Here is a 24,534-nt window from a genome sequence, read left to right as displayed (position 1 = left end):
CTCCACCCACACACAAAATTATTATGCGCCGCGAGGCATTTCCGGTTTGTAGCACTCCACAATCTTCTTTAGACTGCCAACATTTTCCATAAGTTAAATTACTATCAATCCAAGTTTCATCTAGATACACAATCGGTCTTTTCTCCTTCCTGAAACGTCTTATTGCTCTCAAATACTGCATTCTACATAAAACAATGTCACTTCGCTCCATGATAAATTTCCTTTTATTCTGGGACTTTTTAAAACAAAATCCGATTTCATGAAGTATTTTCCTTAAAGTTTCTCTTTTCCAAGGAAAATTAATTTTTTCTTTAAGCACAGGAATCAATTTCGGAACAGTTGGCACTCTTTTCTCAACCATGTAAAATTCGTGAATAGCTCTTCTTATAACGTCTACATCAAAATCATTCAAAGCTACGGTTTTGATGGTTTCTTTCTCTGGCACTTTTTTTTAGGAGATTTAAATTTTGGCTTACCTTCACCTTTTGATTCCCTACGAATTCTTTTAACAGTCGACCCCGATACGCTCGCAATTGCACTTGCATGTTTTATGAGTTGAGAAAGGGGAACAAGAAGACGGCCTTCTGACGATTCTTTTTCGTAGAATGTCAGCACATTATTCAATATTCTTTTGCAAGAGCTACTGAAACGTGTAACAACAGAACTTGTTGACTGTACTGGATCCATCATACAAATTAATAATAAAAAAATAATGCAAAAAGAGAACAACAAAAATCAAGCTAGTACTAGTACAACGACAGACAAGAAAGCATGTGATTTCGCATGTTGGCGACCAATTCGTACATCCTTCATTTCTTTCTCCCCTTCAGCATGAATCGACTATTCTTGGCATCAAGCCAAGAAGGGATCTAGAAATGGTGGGCAAACTATAGTGATGATAATTCTGATGAAAAAATGTAAAAATATTGTTACTTTTCAATAAAATTAAATGAATAAAGCTTTAAAACAAACTTAAGCATTCTTATTTTCCTGAATTTTTATAAACTTTTTTATGCAATTTTAGGTTTATTTTAATTCATTGCTTCGGTTTTATGTGGTTTTAGAAAATTATGGAATGTATCCCTAATATTTCAACATAAGTTAGGTCTTTTTTGTGCAATTTTTTATATGCGTTTTCTGTGGAACAATCTATCACATAAAAAGAGACCCGACTGTATATTGTGCATTATGGGATACTAGGGTAATCTTGATGTGAAATCAATTGCTGATTTCAATCAATTGCTGAATATATGAGCACCTAGTCATGAAGTTTTTCATGTGTCAAGTCATTTTCTCAATGCTTGAGGTAAAGGAGAAAATAATTTCCCTTCAAGTGTAATTCTTTAACCAGATTTTTCATCATATCTCTTAGGTTTCTGTAATTAAAATTCATGGGAAAGATGTACCAGAATTAACCACATTATAAGTAGTTAATTCAAGCAAAACTTTAACAACTTCATCATCTGGAGGCCCACCAGCTAATTAGTGATATGCAATATGGAACCATCATATTGCAGGGAGGCCATGAGATGGTTCAGTGAACCTTCCATCCTTCGTAACAACCAATTTTCTCTCTTGTTGTTTCTTTTGGATCTTCACCAATATTGCTAAACTATTTACCCACTATTCCTCCTATACATTTGACTTTTCACTCGATGACCAAATCCTACTTAGATTACTGATTGTGACAGTAAACTCCATTCATCATAATAAATTTAGTTTAATCCTTTATCCAAGTGTGAAAATAATCCTGAAAATATCTTCAGGACTGTGGCAAGGTGGTGCCAACAGTTGAATCACCTTGCTACAATCCTGAAGATATTTTCAGGCGCAAACTTTGTTTGCTCACACTTGGATAAAGGATTAAACTAAATTTATTATAGTCTAACTAAGTGCAAAATAAACTTCCATTCATCATCTTCGACTGAGAAGTCTTCTAGTGCATAATAACTGCAAACTTCAAGATCGTCCATAACTAATGGATTTCATCTTGATCTTCTTAAAATTCTCCAGCAGAGTTGGATCAATCTTGTGAACTTCAGTGCTATCAAAATGCAGTCCTGTTTTTATTTCTTAAGAAAGACATTGCTTCGCTATCCCTTGTCTTTCATTAGAAATAAACTTTCTAATAAAATTTTCTTTATTTATTACTTATCTAACCAAATTTAAACTATAATCTACCCTATATATAAGCCTTTTTATGTAACGTTTTGTGTCACGTTTTTTGTCAAGTTATTTGAAACATTTTGAAACTCAGGGGCTACCCTTAGTGTCGAGTCTTCGAAATTCGAGTCATCAGAATTCAAGGAGAACCGGCCTACCAGTCAGGAACATGGGGGGGGGGGGGTAGAGCACCCTAGTAGTACCTATAATAATAATGCCCTCACCAGAGTACCAGATAATCACAGCCACTCTGGACCTTTTCCTCACTTAATGATCCCTCCAAATATACTGTGAAGGTTGTATCTTCTTTAGGTAACTCAGACCACAACCTAATGTTTATCTCTTTCCCCACCCACACAGCTATTCTCAATCAAGAATCGTCTGGCATTATAAGAAATTATAAGAATGCCAAGGATGATGACCTATGAGATTTCTATGCCTCATTCGCATGGTTGTATTCTGCTTTTGGTCTTCCAACCCAAGCATACGCACTGAATGCATCACTGAAGTAATCCTCTCTGGAATGGAAGCACATATTCCCCATTCAACTAAATTCCCATCCCCTAAGCTCTGGTTCTCCAAAAGATGCATCAAGGCTGTACAAATGAAAACCCAAGCACACCACAACTGGTTTGCATCAAGAACTCTGTCACGTCTTACACCAAAGCCCAAAACAGTTGCAAGAAAATCATCAATGCATCAAAAACCAATTTCCAAAGAGCCAAAAGCAGGAAACTTGCATATGCCCACATCGAGCTGTACATTCTGGTATCTGCCCAAATAATCCCAACCACTTAATGATTCCTCCAAATATAGTGTGAAGGTTGTATCTCATTTAGGTAACTCAGACCACAATCTAATGCTTACTCTTTCCCCACCAAGCAACACGCACACAGCTATTCTCAACCAAGAGTTGTCTGACATTATTGTGGTGGCAGCAGTGTTTGGCAAAAGTTTTGCCAAACACTGCTGCCACCACTACTGTACCCAAATTGGTCTATTGCATCATCACCCCATCTCCTGGCATCATACTTTTCCACAAATGCCTGCACAGATGATTTTAGTAAATATCCCCCAATCATTCCAAACACCCAACACTCAATGCCTTTCATGACTTTTTGCCAGTAAGTGATCAGAAAAATCCTATCCAAATGAGATACCAAAAAGTTTCCTAGCCCTCACGGCATTCTTCCAATTGTCCTGAATTTTTATGTTCCAGAGTTAACTCCTATACTGTGGCACCTCTTTATGTTCTCTTACTCCCACTGGCATCCATCCTACACCATGGAAATTAGCCCCTGTTCAACCTATTTATTCCCAAAAAGGGAGGAAAAAATCCTTACCATAAAATTATTGTCCAATATCTCTCTCCTCTCCTAAGTAATGGAAATCATCAACAGCATCTTCTATGCTCTCTCAAAAGTACTCAGCTAATAAACAACCACCAGTATGGATTCCACTAATACCATTCAACAAGGGATCTGCTCACCTATGGTCACACACCACTGGATAAGCACCATGGAAAAAAGTTTGGCAAATCCCATGTGACTGTACTAAGGCATCTCTAAGGCTTTCGACCAGGTTGGCACAAGGACCCTATTAAGTAAGCTTCCATCATTTGGTCTGTCCCATGACGTCTGCAACTGGGTCACCAGTTTTCTTGCTGGATGCACATTGCATGTGAAGGATGACAGTCACCTATCTTCTAACCATGCAACTAATATTGGGGTTCCACACGGTTCTGTATTTTATCCACCCTGTTTCTTCTATACATCAATGACCTGCTCCAGTCAACCACCAATCTAAAGTTTTGCTAACAACAATAAACTACATTCATCCTTCTCGTTGACAAACCTTGCACCAAACAAGCCACCACAACTCACAGAGCAACAACCTCTACAAGCCTAAATTCTGATCTCCAAACTATTTTTCGATTGGGCTCAGATAATCTTGTCAATTTCAAGTCCTGCAAAACACAGTTCTGCCTTATGTCCCACAAAAAGAACCATATTATCCCAGACTTACCTTTCATAGCACCAAAATCTCAAGGCAAGAGGAGATCTCTCTTCTTAGGATTACCTTAACATCAGGACTCTTTGGGCATAAACACATTACAACCACTGCCTCCCTCGGCATTGAAAAAATTAGGATTCCCCTTTCATTCAAACTATTACTTTACCTCTGAACAGCATTAACTCTGTACAAATCACAAATCTGCCCATCCATCGAGTACTGCTTGCACATCTGGGGAGGTTCTCCTAAGAGCTCCCTAAAAATATTTGATGCAATAGAGAAGAAAGCAGTCAGACTGATTAACCTCATCTCTTACCAACTCGCCCCAACCACTCTCGCACAGGCATCTAGTATATACTGCATGCATCTTCTATAAATGTTTCCATGGTAAATGTTCTTCAGAACCATCATCAGCAATTCCCCCTCTGTCTATCAAATCAACTGAAACCCATGCAGCTACCATCCAACATCCCTTCACGGTCAAACTCCATACTTATAGAACAAGTTTCTCTTCCTCCTCCTTCATCCCTACTGCTGCTGCTGCATTCTGGAACAGCCTTACCTCCCATGTATTTCCTCATATACAATGCAGTCCTTCAAATCCAATATGAACAAAAAAAAGTCCCTCATTTTCCAATTCTCTTCCCATACACAGTACTAAAGGTTGACCAACCAATCACTCGTATGGGACCAACATAAAAACTTTCTGTTAGCTCATAATGCCCTGATGTTAAGGTAATCCTAAGAAGAGAGATCTTCTCTTGCCTAGAGATTTTGGTGTCAATGGTAAGTCTGGGATAATATAGTTCTTTTTGTGGGACATAAGGCAGAACAGTGTTTTGCAGGAGTTGAAATTGACAAGGTTATCCAAGCTCCATTGAAAAATAGTTTGGAGATCAGAATTTAGGCTTGTAGAGATTGTTGCTCTGTAAGCTATAAAATTTCACGTCATTTAACAGGAATGTTTACAATATATAACAATATTTATCATGCAATGATGCTGCCATAGTGAATGTGATGTTTTGCCTTCAACTACTCTCCTATCTCCCATCATTCTCATATCACTATAAGTGGTACAATTTTTATAATTTCATCAATGAATGAAATTAGATTTTCACGTTTCTCACTAATGTGTAAAACAAATACTGCTAATATCTCTGATATCACATTTAATTTTCTTTAATAGAAATTTTTCTAAATATGAATTACAAAGTGACACAGGATTGTAGTTCAGGTCTTAGTATATTCAAAATGTAAAATGTTGCTAACACAAATGCTTTTATACATTAGTAGTAGGTAACAAATGCAGCTAACAGCTGCTAGGACATAGTTTTCCAGCATAAACCATGGAATTCTGATTTTTCTATCCTTGCAGAAAACTTCAACATGTTTCACCAGCTGATTGACTCAGCCGGTGAAGTTTTCTTTAGAGTTTGCCACTAAATCTCCAAGGTTTGGTTTTAAACTTTTGTTTTCTTAAATAATGTTTGTATAACTGAGTCTATGGTTCATGTGTAAATGCTGCTTAACTTCTAATTCTTTTTACAAAAAGGTTTAGGTATCCAGTGGATATATACTAATTGGGCACTCCCAATTAGTATATATCCTACTGGATGAGGATTGGACATTAGGTCAGAAGCCTTAGTCAGTTCTCCAATATTCCCTGAAAGTAATGTGGAGGTCTCCTCCCAGTTATCCAGCTGTAACCCTCAAGAGACTCCAAAATAAGTCTTATTTATTGTGTTGCTGCTGATAGTGATATCTTCCTCATATACAATTACAATTTAGCTTGAATAATGAGGTTTAGCATATCAATCAGTCAAAGAACTAACATATTTTATAATAATTACCTGTTTAGTATCATCTCCACCAATTAACAAATGCTTTTCTTTCTCAAGGTACAGGAGAACAAACTTAAATGTTGAGTAATCATTACATACATCTTTACACTGCTGCCATAAATCATTTATATCAATAATATGATCGGTCCAATGGGAAAGTACTTGTTCTTGATGCCTCTTTAAGATAGTGTCTCCCATTTTCTATGGAAAAAGGAAAAATTTCTTAATGACAACTTATACTAGCAAGCAGCAATACTAATATTATCAGAGTGATCCTAATTAACTCATTTATTTTAATATAATTAGAGAAAGGATGAAAAAACTTAGAGATCAAACTAAAGTAGGAAGAACACATATTTGTCTCAGAAAAGTGCACTAGGGAAAATGACTAAGCTTTTGACTTAATTTACAAATCCTCACCTTCTAATGATGTGCCCCAATGTTCAGTATCCAAATGACTGAATGAATGCCTTAGCCAGTTAAATTGTATAGTTTTTTTCTGAAATTCTTATATTCACAATAGTAATGCATAAAATCAAGGCTAATGCTAAATGGGAGACTGTCTGGTTAAACAAAATAGTCATTGTTTTCAACACCAGAGTGGAACAGAGTAGAGTACATCAACAATGATTCACAAATCATTAACAGAAAAGAGAAGAAGTGATAGTGGAACTACATGGACAGAATGGGCATTGACTTACAAAGTGGTTTATAAACTGGTTAATAAACAAATGGAACCACAACATATGAAATCCTAAATCAGGTGACTAATTCAGGCATGAGATACATGGAAAAGAGAGAGAGAGAGAGCAACAAGATTTAACATTAAACACAAAAATGAGCTTCTTGAATGACAGTATTCTGAGTAGAGTAACATAGGCAAATTTCAAAACAGAAAATTGAACAATGCAACTCACATACCTATACATATAATCCTACTAACTAGCAGCAATGATGAAATACAACTAAGTCGTTAGACAGAACAACTAGTAAAAAAAAAAAAAAATTAAAACAACAGAGTGAGATACAAAACCCATATTTAGAGAAATGTTCTTGAAAATTATAGAAAAAAGTTAAAACTAATAAACACATGATGGATTTCTGCTCCAAACATCTGAACACAGTTAATTATTACTAACACTGTTCCATCATAATATTTGCTGCTACTAAGATGATAGAGATGGTAAAGATGATACTCTTGGATTAGAAGAGGTTCAAATAGGTTCTAAGATACAATGAACCACTACAGTACTTTTCAGCTGAAGGTTTGCAGGTTCGTTAGTCTCATATGAAGGTAACAGGGATTTTAATTTATAAACCCAGATATCACCCCCTCCCCCACTTCTTACAAAAAAAAAAAAAAAAACTGGCCAGAGAATGCATGATGCATTAACCTCACTGGCCTGTTATGACCAAGCAAGTTGCTTGGTCAAAACACACTAGTGAGTTAAACATGTGTAAGATGAAATAAATGTTCAAGCATAAATTCACAATGAAATAAAGAGACCAAATACCAAACAAAAATTTTTACTGATTGCACTGCAGTCCTTCAAACTAGTCCAAGATACATAAGAATAGAGAATTTAACACTGATTACCATTTATTGCAAGTTTTTCCACTTGGTTATACTATAAATTAAAGATACCGAGAAATTATATTCTTGGTTAATCCATTATCCAAGTGTAAGCAAACAAGTTTGCATCTGAACTATTTTCACGACTGGGACAACTTGTATAATGAAGCTAATGACTTCACATCACTTGCCTTAGTATCCCATAATGCAAAGCATATATCCTTACAGACATGTATAATGCTATGCATTATGGGAAAGGTCACTACCCAGCCCGTTTCAACCTTTATTGAGGTCTCATCAGTGGGAGCCAGACCCAGATGTGATACTAAGGTTGAAGTAATGCAGAAGTCATATTTTCATATACAAGTACTAAAAGGTGTCACACCTTATTATTAAGATACTCTGGATTAGAAATAATTGTAAGTTTTTCCACTTGATTATACTATAAATTAAAGATACCAAGAAATTATATTCTTGGTATTTTTAATTTATTGGTATCCAATAAATTTTTAATTCTTGGTATCCAGTATCACCTCTGGGTCTGGCTCCCACTTAATGAGACCTCAATAAAGGTCAAAACCAGTCTGACCCTTCTCATAATGCATAGCATTATACATGTCCATAAGGATATGCACTTTGCATTAGGGGATACTAAGGCAAGTGATGTGAAATCATTAGCTTCTATATACAAGTTGCTCTAGTCCTGAAAATAGTTGTAATGTAATGTAAGCAGCATAAAGATGAGTAATATGTTGAAATGATAATGTGTAAGTAAGCTAAAAAAAGGATCAAGGTTAACCATCTTTCAAATGTGGACTGTGTTCAAATATACAACTATTAAGAATAAAAGGAATTATAAAGAGTGCTTGGAAAGAAGTCAACAGATCCAATAGTGTGAGGAACAGACAGTGTACCCAGTTAATAAGATGTAGGACCTCCTTTTGCTGCAATGACTGCAGCAATCCTATGAAGTATATATACTTTCCACAGCATACAACAGAGATCAATCGGAATTTTGGGCCATTCTTCCTGTAGGCATGTAATAAGGTTCTGGACTGTTGTGGGGCGAACATCCCTTGACCTCACCCATTGCTCCAGTACATCCCACAGATGTTCAATAGGGTTGAGATCAGGGCTCTGTGGAGACCAGTCAAGTGTGGTGATGTTCATGTTCACAAATCGCACAGTTACAGCAGCAGCAGCCTTATGACACATTGCATTGTCTTGCTGAAAGAGACAATGCTCAATTCCACATAAATATCACAAAATAAGAAGTATTGTATTGTCCAGAATGTTAAGATACTTCTTGGAGTTCAATGTTCATAGCACCACAAACAGAGGTCCATGGCCATACCAGGAAAAACAAGATCATGCCATCACATCACCACCTCCAAATTTCACAGTTGGAATTACACTCTGGCAAGAAATGTTCACTGAGCATCTGCTACACTCATCCATCTGCTCGCTAGAGGGTGTAGCATGAAGCTCAGTAGCGTTCCAAACTTCTACATCCCACTGTACATGCTCTTTGCACTGCTGAAGATGACACGACATGATGGTTTGAGTAATGTGGGACTTGCATATTGGAGTTCTACTATGGAAACCATTGTTGAGTCTGGGATCTGAATGTTTTTATGTAGATTCATGTTCCAGTCAATGCCTGGAACTCTGCATTCAACGTGTCCATCAATGAATAGCAGTTTTTACATATTATCCTTCATAGCACCCTACAGTCACGCTCAGTGAGTGTAGTGGGTTGTCCATTCTGGGTAGCATTTGCAGTTGACTCCCTGCACTTCCATCTCAGTATGGTATCAGTGATTGTTGACCTGGATGGCCCAATTTGCTGAACAGATAGGCCCATAATGTGGCATCCTATCCCAATGCCTCTTTCAAACTCCTTCAATTCTCTTCTCACAGCCATTTTACTCAGACACAGGTGCACTGATTTGGGAGCATCATATTCCTCCAATTTATACCAGTTACAAACACGTGACTCGTTACATGGTATAATGCACCTTGCCCATGGGGGTGTGTGTGCGCATTGGCTTCTTGCCAAGCAAAGTATGTGTGTGTGTGTGTGTGTGTGTGTGCGTGCGTGCGTGCGTGTTGTTATTATTATTATTAAGGTTTAAAGCCTTTTAGAAGCTTTTCAACTCTGTGTTAGATATAAAACTTAGGAATTTTATGTTTAAGATGAAGAGTTTCATTACATTATATATTAAAATTTAGTTACTACATTTACTCGAATATAACTTGCACTTTATTCCCTGAATTAAAGTTAAAATATTGTGGCACGAGACATATGCAGGGATTTTCAGAATCTAACGTTTTGCAGGAAAAAAAAACAAATGGACATTTATAATTAAATCCTCAGTATCGTTATAATTTATAATTGCTCGCATATTTATAAAATGAATTCATTTGAATCTTAAATATCAACGTTATTTATGCAATCAGCCACTCACCTTCGTAACACAATATATTTCAATCTTTAGCGACAAGTAATTAACAAGATTTGAGATATGTTATGAGAAGTGAAAGCGGAATGTACAATAGTAGGCTGGTAGAGATAGTGCAGGTATGAAGACATGCATATGATTATTCCAAAATATCTGTAACTACCATAGCAACTATCTATCATTTAAAGTTTAAAACTTTTTTGTGTGTGTGAGTTATATGCAAAACTTTTTAATTTCTTTTTTCGTAAAGTAAAATCAGGGATGCAAGATATACACAAGGGCAAGTTATATTTGAGTAAATACAGTATTCTCTAAACAGGCCTTCCTTCATGATCAACTACAATTAAGTTCAGTGCTGAACTTAGCTGCATAATTTGTAATAAAGAGTGAGTGTGACTATGTATAAAGAAACAGGGCTTGTATTCAAAACATGGAAAAATACAAACAGCAAAGATATAAATATCCCAGTTTGGGATATTTAGATCTGCTATAAATATCCACTGCAGCTGCTATTCAATATTAGGAAACCACTCTTTTCTCTTACCTCATGTTTTGTTTTTAATTACATAGGCCTACAATGATATTATCATCTTAAATATTTTACCTGTTTTAAGCAATTCCATGTACAAATTATTCATAAAATGTCATTCTTACTTTTACACGAGTCAGTTATTTCCATAAATAATACTGATTAAATCAGGTATTCCTATCATTAAGGCTACTGAACCATTTAAACTCAATCACTGCATCTGCCTCATCACACAGTGAGTGAGTTTGTTATAATGGTGTTTGCTATAGAGAGCTAAGTTGCTACCAGCAACATGATGTAATTTGGTCTCAAAATAAAGCTTGTGGGATGGATTAAGGGAATCCTTGATGAAGGATTACATCAACTACTGGTCTCAGTAGCAGTCTAATATGCTGGAGGGGGGGGATATAAAGTAATAGAGCAAGGAAGATGCAACTTTTACTGACATAAAGAAAACTAACAAGTAACTTCATTTAATACTATGTTGGTTTTCTTCTAGATCTTGTCAATAGTTATGATTTTACAAGCTGATTTTCAACATTCTTTCATACAAGAATCTGGTTGATGGTGTTTTTTTTGAGCAGATCAAAGGTGAAAAATGAAACACAGGTATAGAAGAGAAGTATATACAACTGGTATAGTGAATTACATGATATACAGACTACTTGAGGGTATTGAATGATTGATTTTTATTCTATACTTGATAACAAAAAAAAAAAAAAAAAAAAAAAAAGATTTCCAAACATGTAGGTAGACTTAAGATAGTAGTAATTATTCATCTTAAATTTTAGCAATATTATATATTATACCAAATAAGATATTTTTTACAATTAACAATACCAGTTAAGGTTAAAATTATGAGATGGAGGCAGATACCTATCACACTGTCGTCACCCATAAGTCTACAAATCAGCAGAAGCAAGCACAGCTGCTACCAGTGAAGTCTAAGGGCAGCTGCCTAATGATTTTCAAAAGTCAAGGTTAATGAATTTCTATCTACTCCATTTAGAGAATGGATAGGAGATGGAGGGGGGGGGGCAAATTTTCACTTAGAAAACATTCTATTTTAATATAATGTGTTGATTACATTTTAACACATTATATTAAAATAAAAAGTTTATTTATTTTTAATATTATAAATTAAAGATGTGAAGAAATTATATTTTAGCTTAATCCTTTGTGTCAAAGTGTAAACAAAGTTTGCGTGTGAAGTATCTTCACGACTAGGCTACTTGTATATAGAGGCTAATGACTTCACATCAATTGCCTTAGTATCCCCATAATGCAAAGCACACTCCATTTCAGAGGTGTACGAGGGTGGTCTGAAAAGTTCTCCACCTTGACCATAGATGGCAACACTATCGGCAAGATTTTTTTTTTCTAAGTTGGTACGTCTGTCATAAGCATCCATGTAAAACTGCAAGCCATTCTATCAAGTAGTTTGTTTTAAACAGCTGTCTGAAGCAAAAGTGTCGTCTGTATGAAACGGATAAAATTGAGAATCGTGCAGCTATAAAATTCTATGTAAGAGAAGGCTTAATACCAAAGGAAATTCATTCGAAGTTCATAAAAGTTTATGGGCACTCTTCTCCTTCATTTTCGACAATTAAGAAATGGGTTTTCGAGTTAAAACATGGCCGTACCAGCCTTGAAGATTATCCACGTAAAGGCCATCCAAGAAGTCTAACAAGAAATCATTGATCATTGATCGAGTGCACAATATGGTATTGGATGACCGGTGAATCAAAGTGCATGTAATTGCTCAGACTGGAGGCATTTCAAAAGAACATGTAGGATATATTTTGCATGAACAATTGCAAATGAAAAATCTTTGTGCAAGATGGGTGCCACGCTTACTCACAGCAGATCAAAAACGCACTCGCATGAAAATCTCTGAATAGTGCTTGGAGCGTTTTAACAAGAATAAAACTGCTTTTGTGCGTCAATTTATTACTAAGGATGAGACCTGAATTAACCATTACACACCAGAATCCAAACAGCAGTCAAAACAGTGGACAGAAGCTGGTTGTTCAGCAGCAAAGAAGACAAAGTTGATTCCATCAGCAGGAAATGGTCATGGCATCGGTGATACTAAAGGCATTTGGTTTATAATTATCTTGAAAAGGGTAAAACAATAACCGGGGAATATTATTCCAATCTTTAAACCAGACTAGGTGAAAAAATTCATGAGAAAAGACTTTTTTGCAAAAGAAAAAAATCATCTTTCATCAGGACAATGCACCTGCCCACAAATGTGTTTTGGCAATGAGAAAATTAAGGGATCTGCACTATGAATTGTTGGAACCTATTCCCCAGATTTAGCTCCCTCTGTCTTCTATCGCTTCCCAAAATTAAAACTCTTCCTTGATGGTCAGCGTTTTTCTTCCAATCAAGAAGTGATTTCAGCTGTAGAGGGGTATTTTTCAGATCTTACTAAGAACCACTACAAGAACGGGATAATGGTGCTGGGGCATCGCTGGAATAAATGTATTAGTCTTAAGGGAGATCCGTGCAGTTAGCCTAGTGGTTGTGCGCTTCACAACCATATGCCTGGGGAAGGAGTGTCCTCGGTTCAATTCCCGCCAGTGACGTGAGGAGCTGAAGGATCTTCCTCAGCCATAGACAAGTTAGCCGGTCTTGGGCATGGACAGTAAGGTTTTTTCCTCAGTTTATCCTGGGGTTTTTTCATCCTGCAAAGCAGGCAAACCGACTATGAGAACTCAACATACAGGACATAGGCTACACCGGGGTATAGGGCTGACCGCCTTATCCTGTGAACGGTTTGAGGTCCGATGATTAATAAACCCTCGACACTGCAAGGTAAAAGAGGATAAAAGGAAGATGAGATGATGTCTTAAGGGAGATTACGTTGAAAAATAAAAATAATTTTGAAATTATAAATTCGTTTTTTCATTGTTAGGTCAATGAAACTTTTCAGACCACCCTCATATAATGCTAGGCATCATGTGAAGAGCCACTATCCCAACTGGTTTCGACTTTTGTTGAGGTATCTTTAAGTGGGGGAGAAAGGGAGATTCTTCTTCATGTATTCCTCAATGAGAGGGTGCAGCACCATGTCCTTCCAGTTCTCTCTGTTGGTGACTTTCTTTTTTGTTTCTGCATAGCCATGTGATCCTGTCCATGATCTTATATCTTCAAGCCATGTCCTTCGTTTTTTGCCTCTTCATCCTTTTCCCATAATTTTCCTTCTAAAACTGTTAGTATCCTCTGTCCTGCTGAACCTCTCAGTACATGTCCTGCCAATCTCATCTTTCTCTGGATTTCTTGTATTAAAGATCTCTCTGTTCTCATTCCCTTTAGGACATCTGTATTTGTCACATGTTCTGTCCATGGGATTTTCAGAGCTCTCCTATAGCACCACATGTCAAAGGTTATTATCTGTTACCTTACTCTCTTCTTGAATATCCAGATCTCACTTCCATATGTGAAAATTGGCCACACTAATGTTCTTATCATTCTTATAAGATATATAAAATTGATAAAAATGGCAGAAAAAAAAAAATCCTTAGCCCACCCATGGTACAAAATGTACTATAGATTTATAATAATAATCTTTCATGGGTGAGAACCACACACAAAAAAACTGTAAGATTCCCCTTACTAACTTGTGTGTTTTTACCACAGCAGTTACCTAATGTGTTGCCTTAACTTAGCAATGCAGCCCACTAACTTTGTCCACTATTAGTCCCAAGTTACTAGCTTCAATGACTATTTTTAATAAATTCCAATTAACATAATATTCAGCCTGCAATAACCTCAGTCCAAAATGCATAACCTTACATCTGATAATGCTGAACTGATATTCACTGTTATCTGACCACAGAACTGATCTGCTCAAGTCAGCTTTCAAGGATTCTGTATCAAATGTCCTTGCCAGCTTGGTTGGCCGAGTGGTTAGTGTATCTGCTCTCCAGCCAAAAGGCTGTGGGCTCGAATCCCACCATGGGCATGGATGTTTGTGATTATCTGTGAAAATACTAGGAGTGGTGGTAGGCAGTAGATGATGAGGATCGCTGTAGTTGGTGGATTGAGTAGTGGAGACGGAGTGTTGTAGTTGCCCTCCTTCAATGAGTCTCTGGACTCATTGGAGGTGTCATGTAATAATAATATAGGCAGTCACGATTACAGTACCTCTAGCAGTTAACTAACATCAGAAGACAGATGAAATGATTCGGACATATGGAGAAGGCCAATGGCATTCCAAAGCAAGCACTAGAAGGAATCGTTCCTTCTAGTGCTTGCTTTGGAGTGTTGTAGTTGCCCTCCTTCGATGAGTCTCTGGACTCATTGGAGGTGTCATGTAATAATATTATAGGCAGTCACGATTACAGTACCTCTAGCAGTTAACTAACATCAGAAGACAGATGAAATGATTCGGACATATGGAGAAGGCTAATGGCATTCCAAAGCAAGCACTAGAAGGAATCGTTCCAGGATCAAGGGGCTGACCTCGATTAAAATGGACTGATAACATCAAAAATTGGACAAATTCCTCCCTTTCTCAATTGACATCAAGAACAAGAGACTGAGATGATTGGAGGAGGCGAACAAAGAATATCACCTACCAGGCCATGAGTGACCCAACGGTCCATTTAGGACTACAGGCGAGAAGAAGAGCAACTACCTATAAAATCCACTGTACTCGCAAAGGAAATGAATTATTAGAAGCTTACTGTATATAGCAAACATTACTAAATCTTCAATTAAAAATTCTAGAATTAAATTTAAAGAAAAATAGCTCTAGAACTAGAGTAAGCTATCATTTATCCAACTTTCAAAACAACAATCCTTCAATTAACTGACCCTCATGTCTCAATTAACTGACCCTCAAATGACTTATGGTAGAGCACCAAGTAATTGTGCTTTCACATATCTGATCCTTCAATTATCAGAATGGCAAATTGTCTACCAACTGTGGTCAAATAAATGTAAGATTACAGTAACATGTGCTTGATTAAAATAAATAATAAGCAATAAATATATTTTGTTAATTCAGACTAAATTAAATGTGAGTTTTTTTACCTTAAGTACTGAGAGATTAACATATCTCTTTTCAGTAGTGTTGTTTCCATTAAATGTTCCATAGAGGGTAGACCATCCCCAGGACAATGGTTTTTTGATTAACAAATCAAAGCTCCACTTTATCCATCCTTTGCCTTCCTCTTGTCTTAAAAATTCAGCATATGGCATTATATAACTTTGTCTGTAACATAATTTTTATATAAATAACAGAATGACTTAAAGAAGTCATTAAAACTTCAGTAAACTAACACTTTTATTTATTATTTAGCCATAATTATAGTTCATAAATAATACACTTTCAATGCCTATTTGTGCCAGTAATAGTACAAGCTCAGACAAACAGAAGTGTTGCTATTCGAACATAATTAGAAAATGAAGATGACAACATATAAGAGATTATTTAGTAATAACCAAACTATTACCGAACTGTCCTTTATAATGCTGAAATGACATCAGTTAAGTGAAATAACACCAAACAACCAGTGAACGATATGCTAGGCAATATTATGTATTACTGTGCAACAAACAATGTGAGAATCATGTAAAATATGAATATTTTTTGAGTACAAGAAATGCATTATGAATGGCTAGAAGGATCATGAAAAGTTACTCTTACAGCAATGGTCACTTAACTTCAATTTATTACTCATACACTAAACTAAATATAGAAATAGACAACAGAATCAGCAAAGCTGGTATGGTAGGGAGTCAATTGAATAAATTCATATGGAATAAGAGAGAAATTAGTCAGAACACTAAATTAGCTGTATACAAGACAGTGTTCAAACCAGTTTTAACTTATGGATCTGAGAGCTGGGTCAGAAGTAAAACACTTGACCAAAGACTAGAGACTGCAGATATGAGAGTCCTGAGAAAGATTATAGGCATGAACAGATGGCATCAATGGCAATATCATATTAAAAACAAGGATATTAGGAAAGAACTTGACATTGTCAACATCCAGGAATGTGTTAGCAGAGCTAATCTCAGGTGGTATGGTCACTTAAACAGAATGGGAGAGGAAAGATAAGCAAAACAAGTGTTCTCTGCCAGGTTGGCAGCAAAACGACCCAGAGGAAGACCAAGATATAGGTGGATTGATATGGTACAAAGTGCCTTAGACAATAGAAATATAAGATCTGATAATGTTGGAGTCTTGACAAGTAACAGACTGATTTGGAGGAAAATTGTAGATAGGAAGTTAGTAATGATGTAATTTTTTTCATGTAATACTATCATATCCTGTACACCCCTTGAGGGTACATGGCAGGAATTTGATGATGACATTAAAGTTTGGTGAAAATAACAACACCTGAAATCTGAGAATAAATACTGTTAACTTTTTAGCAGTGTAAATGCATATCACCAATTTATCTATTAGGCTTTAATAAGCCACAAACTGTTATAATATGCAACAATTTTGGGATATTTTTAAAGGTATTAAAAAGTTGTACATAATACATAAGAATCTCGAAGTTTAATTTAAATACAAAAAAAATAGAGAAAAGAAGGCCAGTGTATTGTATCTGTACACAGTCTTGCATTAAATACAGTAATAACTTCTGCAAACCCCCGTACTGTCCACGAGCTCAGTTCTCTTAGTGTCACTATGTGCAACCAACATTCATGTTTATCATACAATGGAAGATTACAAGAACCGTATAGCTGTAATAGCACTTCACAAAGTTGGAATGCAGCCACTTATTTTTAACACACTAAAAGCACTCAGGATCAGTAGGATGCTTGAATCAGACTATTACCGCTATAACAATAGAGAAGATATATCTGACTGTCAAAGAACAGGTCGATCACACTGCATTAGGACAACACAGCTTGTGAGAACTGTGAAAGCACGCCTCTGCCATAATTCTGTGAGAAAGCAGAAAGTGATGTTGCAAGAGATAAATGTCACATGTACTAACTGATGACCTCAGGGTGAAAGCCTTTCATCGTTCTACTGGGCACTTCTTAACACCACAACTTATGTGGTAGATGGTAATAAAATCAAAGGCACTTCTCTGGGAGTATTCAACTAATGCTGAGGTTCCACAAAGTTCCATCCTGTCACCAACCCTCTTCCTGGTATATATATATCAATGACCTACTTTGGTTGACCTTCAACCCAATCCATAGTTTTGCAGATGACAGCACATTGCGCTCCTCCCTTTCGTTTGATAAACCTTACTCTACACAACTCACCTCAACCTATAGAACAGGGGTCTCCAAACTACGGCCTGCGGGTCAGATGCGGCCCGCAATATGATTTAATTCGGCCTGCCAATTGGACTAATTTTTCAATAGGAATCCACAAAAAAGCATTAATTAAAATTGTGTTCAAAATATATTTCTGAATAGCAAAAAGTAACCGTAATCCAAGTTACGGTCTTTCTGACTGTAAAAGGTTGGTTAAAATGAACTAACAGAGAAAAAAATTTTAAAGAATTCAAAACGAAATAAAAAATTTACATCCGAAACATGGGTGAAAGAAATGATTGTTGTGGTAGGTACAAATGATTTGAAAGGAGACAAAATGGAAATGATAGAAGACCTGAATGAATTGTTTGAGTTAGCAAAAGAAAAGTGTAAGAGAGTTAGAATTATTAGTCTTTTGCCACGGTATGACAGTGAAATGTTTAAAAGGAGGCCATAATTGCGAATGACTTTATGCATGGGTTATGTATGACGAGTGGTGTGGAATTTGTGGACGTGTGGAGTGAGTTCGATGGGCAAAAAGATCTATATAAGATGGATGGCTTGCATTTGAATAGCTACAGTGTAAGAAGACTTGAGAAAGTGTTGCTGAATGTGGTGGATGTGCAAATTCAGGGAAACTAGATTTATTAAGGGAATGGGGAGTAGATATACAGTCCTAAGGGAGGCAGTTGAAAGTAAGAATGAATATAATATGCCCGAGCAAATAAGGACAACAAATCAGAGTGGGATAGTTAATATAAGGCATCAAAGTAGGGTTGGGGCTAATGGGGGTCTTAAATGCATGCACACTAATGCTAGGAGTATTAGGAACAAGAAGGAAGAGTTTTTGGCCATGGTTGGCACTTCCAGACCACAGGTTATTGGTATTAGTGAAACATGGCTGACTGTAGATGATATAGCTAGTGGGATTGAATGTGATGGGTATAGTGTGTTCAGGAATGACAGGGAGAATAAAATGGGGAGAGGAGTATTGTTGATGGTAGCTGATGAGCTGCAGCCAAGGAGAATAGAAGTTGAATTGAAGGATAGAGAAAAGAGCACATTTGAGGCCATCTGGTGTGAGATTGTGGCTAGCAGAACTAAATATACAATTGGATGCTGCTAAAGACCAGGTGATGAAATAAGATGGTGGTGACAGCATGCACAAGCAAATGGAAGAAATGAGTGGAAGGAGGGTGATTATTATGGGAGATTTCAACTATGGTCGCATTGATTGGAGTGAGGAGAGGACACATGGGAGGAAGGAATTGGATTTTATGCGGTTATTAAGGGATAACTATCTGCGACAGCATGTAATGGAAAATACTAGGGGTCAGAGAGTGCTTGACCTAGTAATTACATCTGAGGATTTGGCTGTAACAAATATGACCACATTGCCACCAATCGGTGAGAGTGATCATAGGGTCTTGACTTGGGAGGTGGCTAAAGGTGTAGAATTTTCAATTAAGACAGGGTACATGTGGAATTATCGGGCTGGAAAGTATGACAAGCTTAGGAGTTTGATTGGTTCAGTGCCATGGCATGTACAACTGCAAGGACTAGAAGTCGATAGTGCATGGGAGGTAGTTAAGAAGTGTTTGCATGAAGCAATGGCTGACTGTATACCTAGAGTCCGAATAATAAATCGACTAGAGGTTAAATGGATGAATAACACCATTAAGCTTGAACTGCAAAAAAAGAAACAACTATGGAGGGAATTTAAGGAGAAAGGTAACCGGAAGGCACATGAACGGTATAAAGCGCAGGCCAGAAGGGTAACGAGTGTGGTAAGAAAAGCAAAAAAGGATTACGAAAGAACATTGGCCATGCAGGCTAAAGAGAATCCTAAACAGTTTTTTAGATATGTAGCAAGTAAAAGGAAAAATGTACATGGCAGAATGATTTTAAAGAATGCCGATGGTAAGGAGGTAACTGAATCAGTTGATATAGTTGAGTTACTGAGTGAGCACTTTGCAAGAATATATCATCCAGGTGGTGACATTGCAGAAACGAATGTACCAGTAGATTATACAGGAATTGTGGTGAATGAAGTGGAGGTGAGTAGTCTATTGCATAACCTCAATGTCAATACATCTGTGGGATTGGATGGTATACCAGCTCGTGTTGTACGAGAAGCAGCTAAAGAATTGTCAGTACCCTTGACCATTTTGTTTAATTTGAGTCTCGGGTTTGGGTTAGTCCCGAGGGGAAAATAGTTCCACTGCATAAAAGTGGTTCCAAGACTGCTGTTGTAAATTACCGACCAATTAGCATATCAGGAATCATTGTCAAGTTCTTAGAGAAATTAGGCAAGAAAAGAATACAGGATTGGATAGATGAAAATGGGATATTGTATGGGGGACAACATGGTTTTGTGAAGGGTAGATCATGTCTCAGTAACTTGCTCACGTTTTATAACACAGTGACGGCTGAACTGGATAGGGGTAATGGGTTTACAGTAATACTACTGGACCTTGCCAAGGCTTTTGATAGGATACCACATAGAACCCTAATCAGTAAATTGGAGCAGATGGGGATAGATATAGGGTTGGTGAGATGAATAGAAGGGTGGTTGAAGGAGAGATACCAGAGAGTGGTTTATTCAGGAGTGGAGTCTAAAAGACGGCTTGTGCCTAGTGGGGTGCCACAGCTCTGTTCTTGGACCACTGCTTTTCAATTTGTTCATCAATGATATAGGAAAGGAAGTGTTCACTTGTTTGCTGATGATGCAAAGTTGGGTAGAGCAATTATGAGTGCACAGGATGTCAAAATTTTACAGGATGATTTGGAGGACTGGGCTAGGAAAAATGGATGTCAATTTAATGTGCCAAAGTGTAAGGTTATGCGCTTTGGGGTGAAAAGAATAGCAGCAGTATATCGCATTGGTGGAACCGTACTCCAGGAGATTGATGAGGCTAGGGATTTGGGAGTGTTGCTGGATAGGGAATTGAAGTTTAGGGGGCACATTGCAAAAGTGACTAAAACAGCTCACCAAATCACTTGGCTTCTGAAAAATACTTTAACATGCAGAGACAAACAAGTTGTTGTTCCTCTGTATCGAGCCTTGATAAGACCCCATCTGGACTACTGTGCCCAGTTATGGGCACCAGGGTTTCTTCGTGATGAGGAGGAAGTGGAGAGGATCTAGAGACGAGTGACCAAGATGATAGCAGGTCTGTGGAATGAACCTTATGAGAATAGGTTGAAGATTTGTGGGTTGCAGAAATTGGTCGATAGGCGAAGGAAGGGTGATATGATTGAGACATTCAAATTACTGAAGGGTTTCTATAAGATTAATCCAGAAGATATTTTTGAAAATATGATTGGTGGTGGGAGGACTAGGGGCCATGAATGGAAGCTGGGCAAGAGAGTGGTTGACAAGGGTGTTAGAGCTAGGTTTTTTACTTGGAGAGTAGTGAATGAGTGGAATAAGCTTCCAGAGTCTGTTGTGGGTGCTACGACCGTGAATGAGTTCAAGGCAAGGTATGATAGCTACTGTGTGAATGTCGAATAGTTGTTCTTGACATGATGTTAGGACCTCCTTCAAAGAGTCTGTCGACTCCTTGGAGTTTCCCGGAACAATAATAATAATCCGAATAAACTTTTTTATCAACAAAAAAAATTTATTTCGCACGAAATAAGAACACTTAAAAAAGTCGGTAAAAACACTGTTAAAATGAACGAGCAAAAAACAAAATAAAAACAAAATTTCCCGATCTGTATTCATTGACAAAAAACTCGAAGTTATACGAAATTAAAAAAAAAGTTACATGTAAATTGTCACTGTACATTCGGTTGAAAAACTAACGACTAGCAAAAATTTGCTGATAGTGTTCATTGTCGTTAATATACAATAATTTAATCTCACATACTCTGTAATCAGTTTTTATCTGCTTTCAATAAAACTCATATATCTAGTTCTAGAGTTTTTTATTACTACGGCCCGCTGAATAGTGTTGAAATACCGTGGCCCTCACGGCGAAAAGTTTGGAGACCATCAAACTGACATCGTTTGGTCTGTCTCAGGACTTCTGTTGTTTGGATTGCTAGCTTTCTGTCAGAACACACACACACACACAATGCGTGATAGTGGATGGTTCCTTATTCTCTCACCATTCAACTAATGCCGAGGTTCCACGAGGTTCTGTCTTCTCACCGACTCTCTTACTGCTATATATCAATGATCTACTTCAGTTGACTTCCAACCCAATACACAGTTTTGCAGATGATAACACATTGCATTCCTCCCATTCATTTGATAAACCTTACTCTACACAACTCACCTCAACTTACAGAACATCAACCACCACAATCCTCAATTCTGATCTTCAAGCCATCCTACAATGGGGTTCAGACAACCTTGTCAATTTCAAAGTTAATAAAACCCAGTTCTGTCTTGTTTCTCATAAAAAAAAAAAAAAAAACATTTTCTCCAAGTATTTTTGTCAACACCCAAATTTCCAGACAATTTGAGATTTCTCTTCTTGGAATTACACTAATATCAAGTCTCTCCTGGCATAAACACATCACAACCACTGCATCCTAAGCTTCTAAAAAACTAGGATTTCTCTTTCGCTGAAGATGTTACTTCATTCCTGAACAGCTGTTAACCTTATACAATCATAAATCTGCCCAGCTACTGAATACTGCTCTTAAATATAGGGTGGGGTCCCTAAATGCTCCCTTAAAATGCTTGACTCAATATAGAGGAGAGCAATTAGACTTATTAATGACCCATCTCTTACCAACTCACTCTCTCCACTTTCACACAGACATCTGGTTTCTGCAATATGTGTATTCTAAAATATTTCCATCAGAAATGTTCATCTGAAAAATCATCAATAACTCCCCCACTTAGTACTAAGCTCGTTGAAACACGTGCAGCTTCAACATCCCTTCACAGTGCATCTTGAAATCCACAGAACAAGTTTCTTTTCCTCCTCCTCCATCCCTGGAACTGCTGTATTGTGAACAGTCTTCCCTCTGTTTCCCAAGGAATACAATATACAGTCATTTAAATCAAATGTATACAAGTTCCTCCTTTTCCAACTCACCACTCATACACGGCACTAATGTACTATAGGTTGATCAATCAACCTCCTGTGTATGGGCTCAACATTAAAAAAAAAAAAAGAATCTGTGATATGGCTCCTAAACAATACCTTGTTTTGCAGTAGGCAGCACACCTTTCAACAGGACTCAGCCCCTTCACACAAGGTAAGGGGACCAAACAGTGGTTAGAGGCAAATGTGCCCAACCACATGTTACCATCTGATTGGCCATGTGGAAGTCCCGATCTGAATTCACTGGATTACAAATTGTGGTTGGAGCTTGAGAGAGTAGCCTGCAAGAAATGACACCTTAGCATTGCCAGTCTGAAGGTGAATTTGGAGTGAGCAGTGGCAATGTTTCCATTGGATGTTTTGGGCATGCATGAAAGCAAAAAGGGGAACATTTCAAACATTGAGTACTGCTATATATGCGATATATACATGTGGTTTGTATGTGCTGAAAGCTGTACATGATTTAGTGATAGATTAAAGGTTTATGGGCTGTTCAAGTTGTAACAGTATTTGTGAGTAGACTATGTATATTACTTGTGTTCTTCTGGCCAGTTTGCCTATTTTGTGGGATCTTGAAGCTACAGATGGTTGAAGGGCAGTGCAAGGTCTGTCATACAAGTAGGAGGAATGGAGAGTGCTATCATTAACAAAAATGTGAATAAGTTTTAGGTCAGGATAAAGCTGTTTATGTGCACGTGGAAGAGATACTGTTATTCAAAAGCATCCTGAAGAACACCTGCATTAATAAATTCAAAAAAAAAAAAAGAAAAAAAAAATCCTCCACAATAATATGCAGTGAATGATCCAGGAGAAAATTAATGATCCAATTAAAAAAGAGTGGAATGCAGAGTATAAGATAGCAACCTTATCAAATTGCCTGGGAATTTCAAATGCAACAATGCAAGTTCACAAAGCTTTCCACAGCATGAGTCCAGAGGTGAATAATGTACAAAGAGATTTGCTGTGAAATCAAGAGTGGTGATCATAATGTACATATGATTAATGTACATAAATGATTAACTGACAAATTTCCAAGTGTTGAAGAATTTGGCCACTGATGACCTTCACCATTATATTTCTCAATGCTATTTCCGAACACATGGTGTTCGTGTAAAGAGACATGATGCTGTGGTCTCCATATTGGCTAACCGTATTAATAACAAAGGTTGGGAGACCACAGTTGAACCACACTATAGAACCACTTCTGGCATTAGAAAACCAGATATTGTAATGAGGAAAGATGGTGGTGTCTGGGTAATTGTTGCTCTAGTGGGTACTCGATGCTCACTAACCTATTGCCATGAGAGCAAGGTCCAGTACTATGAACAAAATGCTGATCTTGACAGGCAAATAGAAGAGGAATTTGGAGTGGTTCCTCATTTTACCAGTGCCACCATCTCTCTAAATGGTGTGTGGAATGCAGCAAGTTATAGAGATTTGTCTCTGCTTGGTTTATCCAAGAGTGATGTTAAAGTTATTTCTTTGGGGGCCCTGCAGGGTACACTGATGGCCTGGCGTTACCATCAGCACATGACAAATAGGATACCAAGGACTGGAGTCGGGTGATACCCTAGTACTTTAACACTTGTAAAGGCTTTGGCCTATTGTTATGGCTTCGGCCTTCTTCAGTCCTTTTGGACGTGTTATAAGAGTA

General features: G+C 37.2%; 1 protein-coding gene across 1 annotated transcript in view; it reads right to left on the bottom strand.

Annotated features, from left to right (window-relative positions):
* The window catches only part of LOC150099865 (charged multivesicular body protein 7), a 128,642-nt gene that overhangs the window by 91,100 nt on the left and 13,008 nt on the right, over positions 1 to 24,534 (bottom strand). The window contains exons 2-3 of the mRNA XM_090404029.1: positions 15,625 to 15,805; positions 6,027 to 6,218 (exon numbers count right to left, since the gene is read on the bottom strand). Coding sequence (XP_090260155.1) covers positions 6,027 to 6,218; positions 15,625 to 15,805 — 373 coding nt within the window. The remainder of the gene's footprint in view (positions 1 to 6,026; positions 6,219 to 15,624; positions 15,806 to 24,534) is intronic.

Source organism: Typopeltis vanoorti, chromosome 14 (genome assembly GCF_054136105.1).
Source record: "Typopeltis vanoorti isolate ZY-2024b chromosome 14, IOZ_Tvanoo_1.0, whole genome shotgun sequence".
Classification (NCBI taxonomy): Eukaryota; Metazoa; Arthropoda; class Arachnida; order Uropygi; family Thelyphonidae; genus Typopeltis; species Typopeltis vanoorti.
The sequence above is the reverse complement of the archived record's forward strand: the minus strand, read 5'-3'. Positions and strand labels throughout refer to the sequence as shown.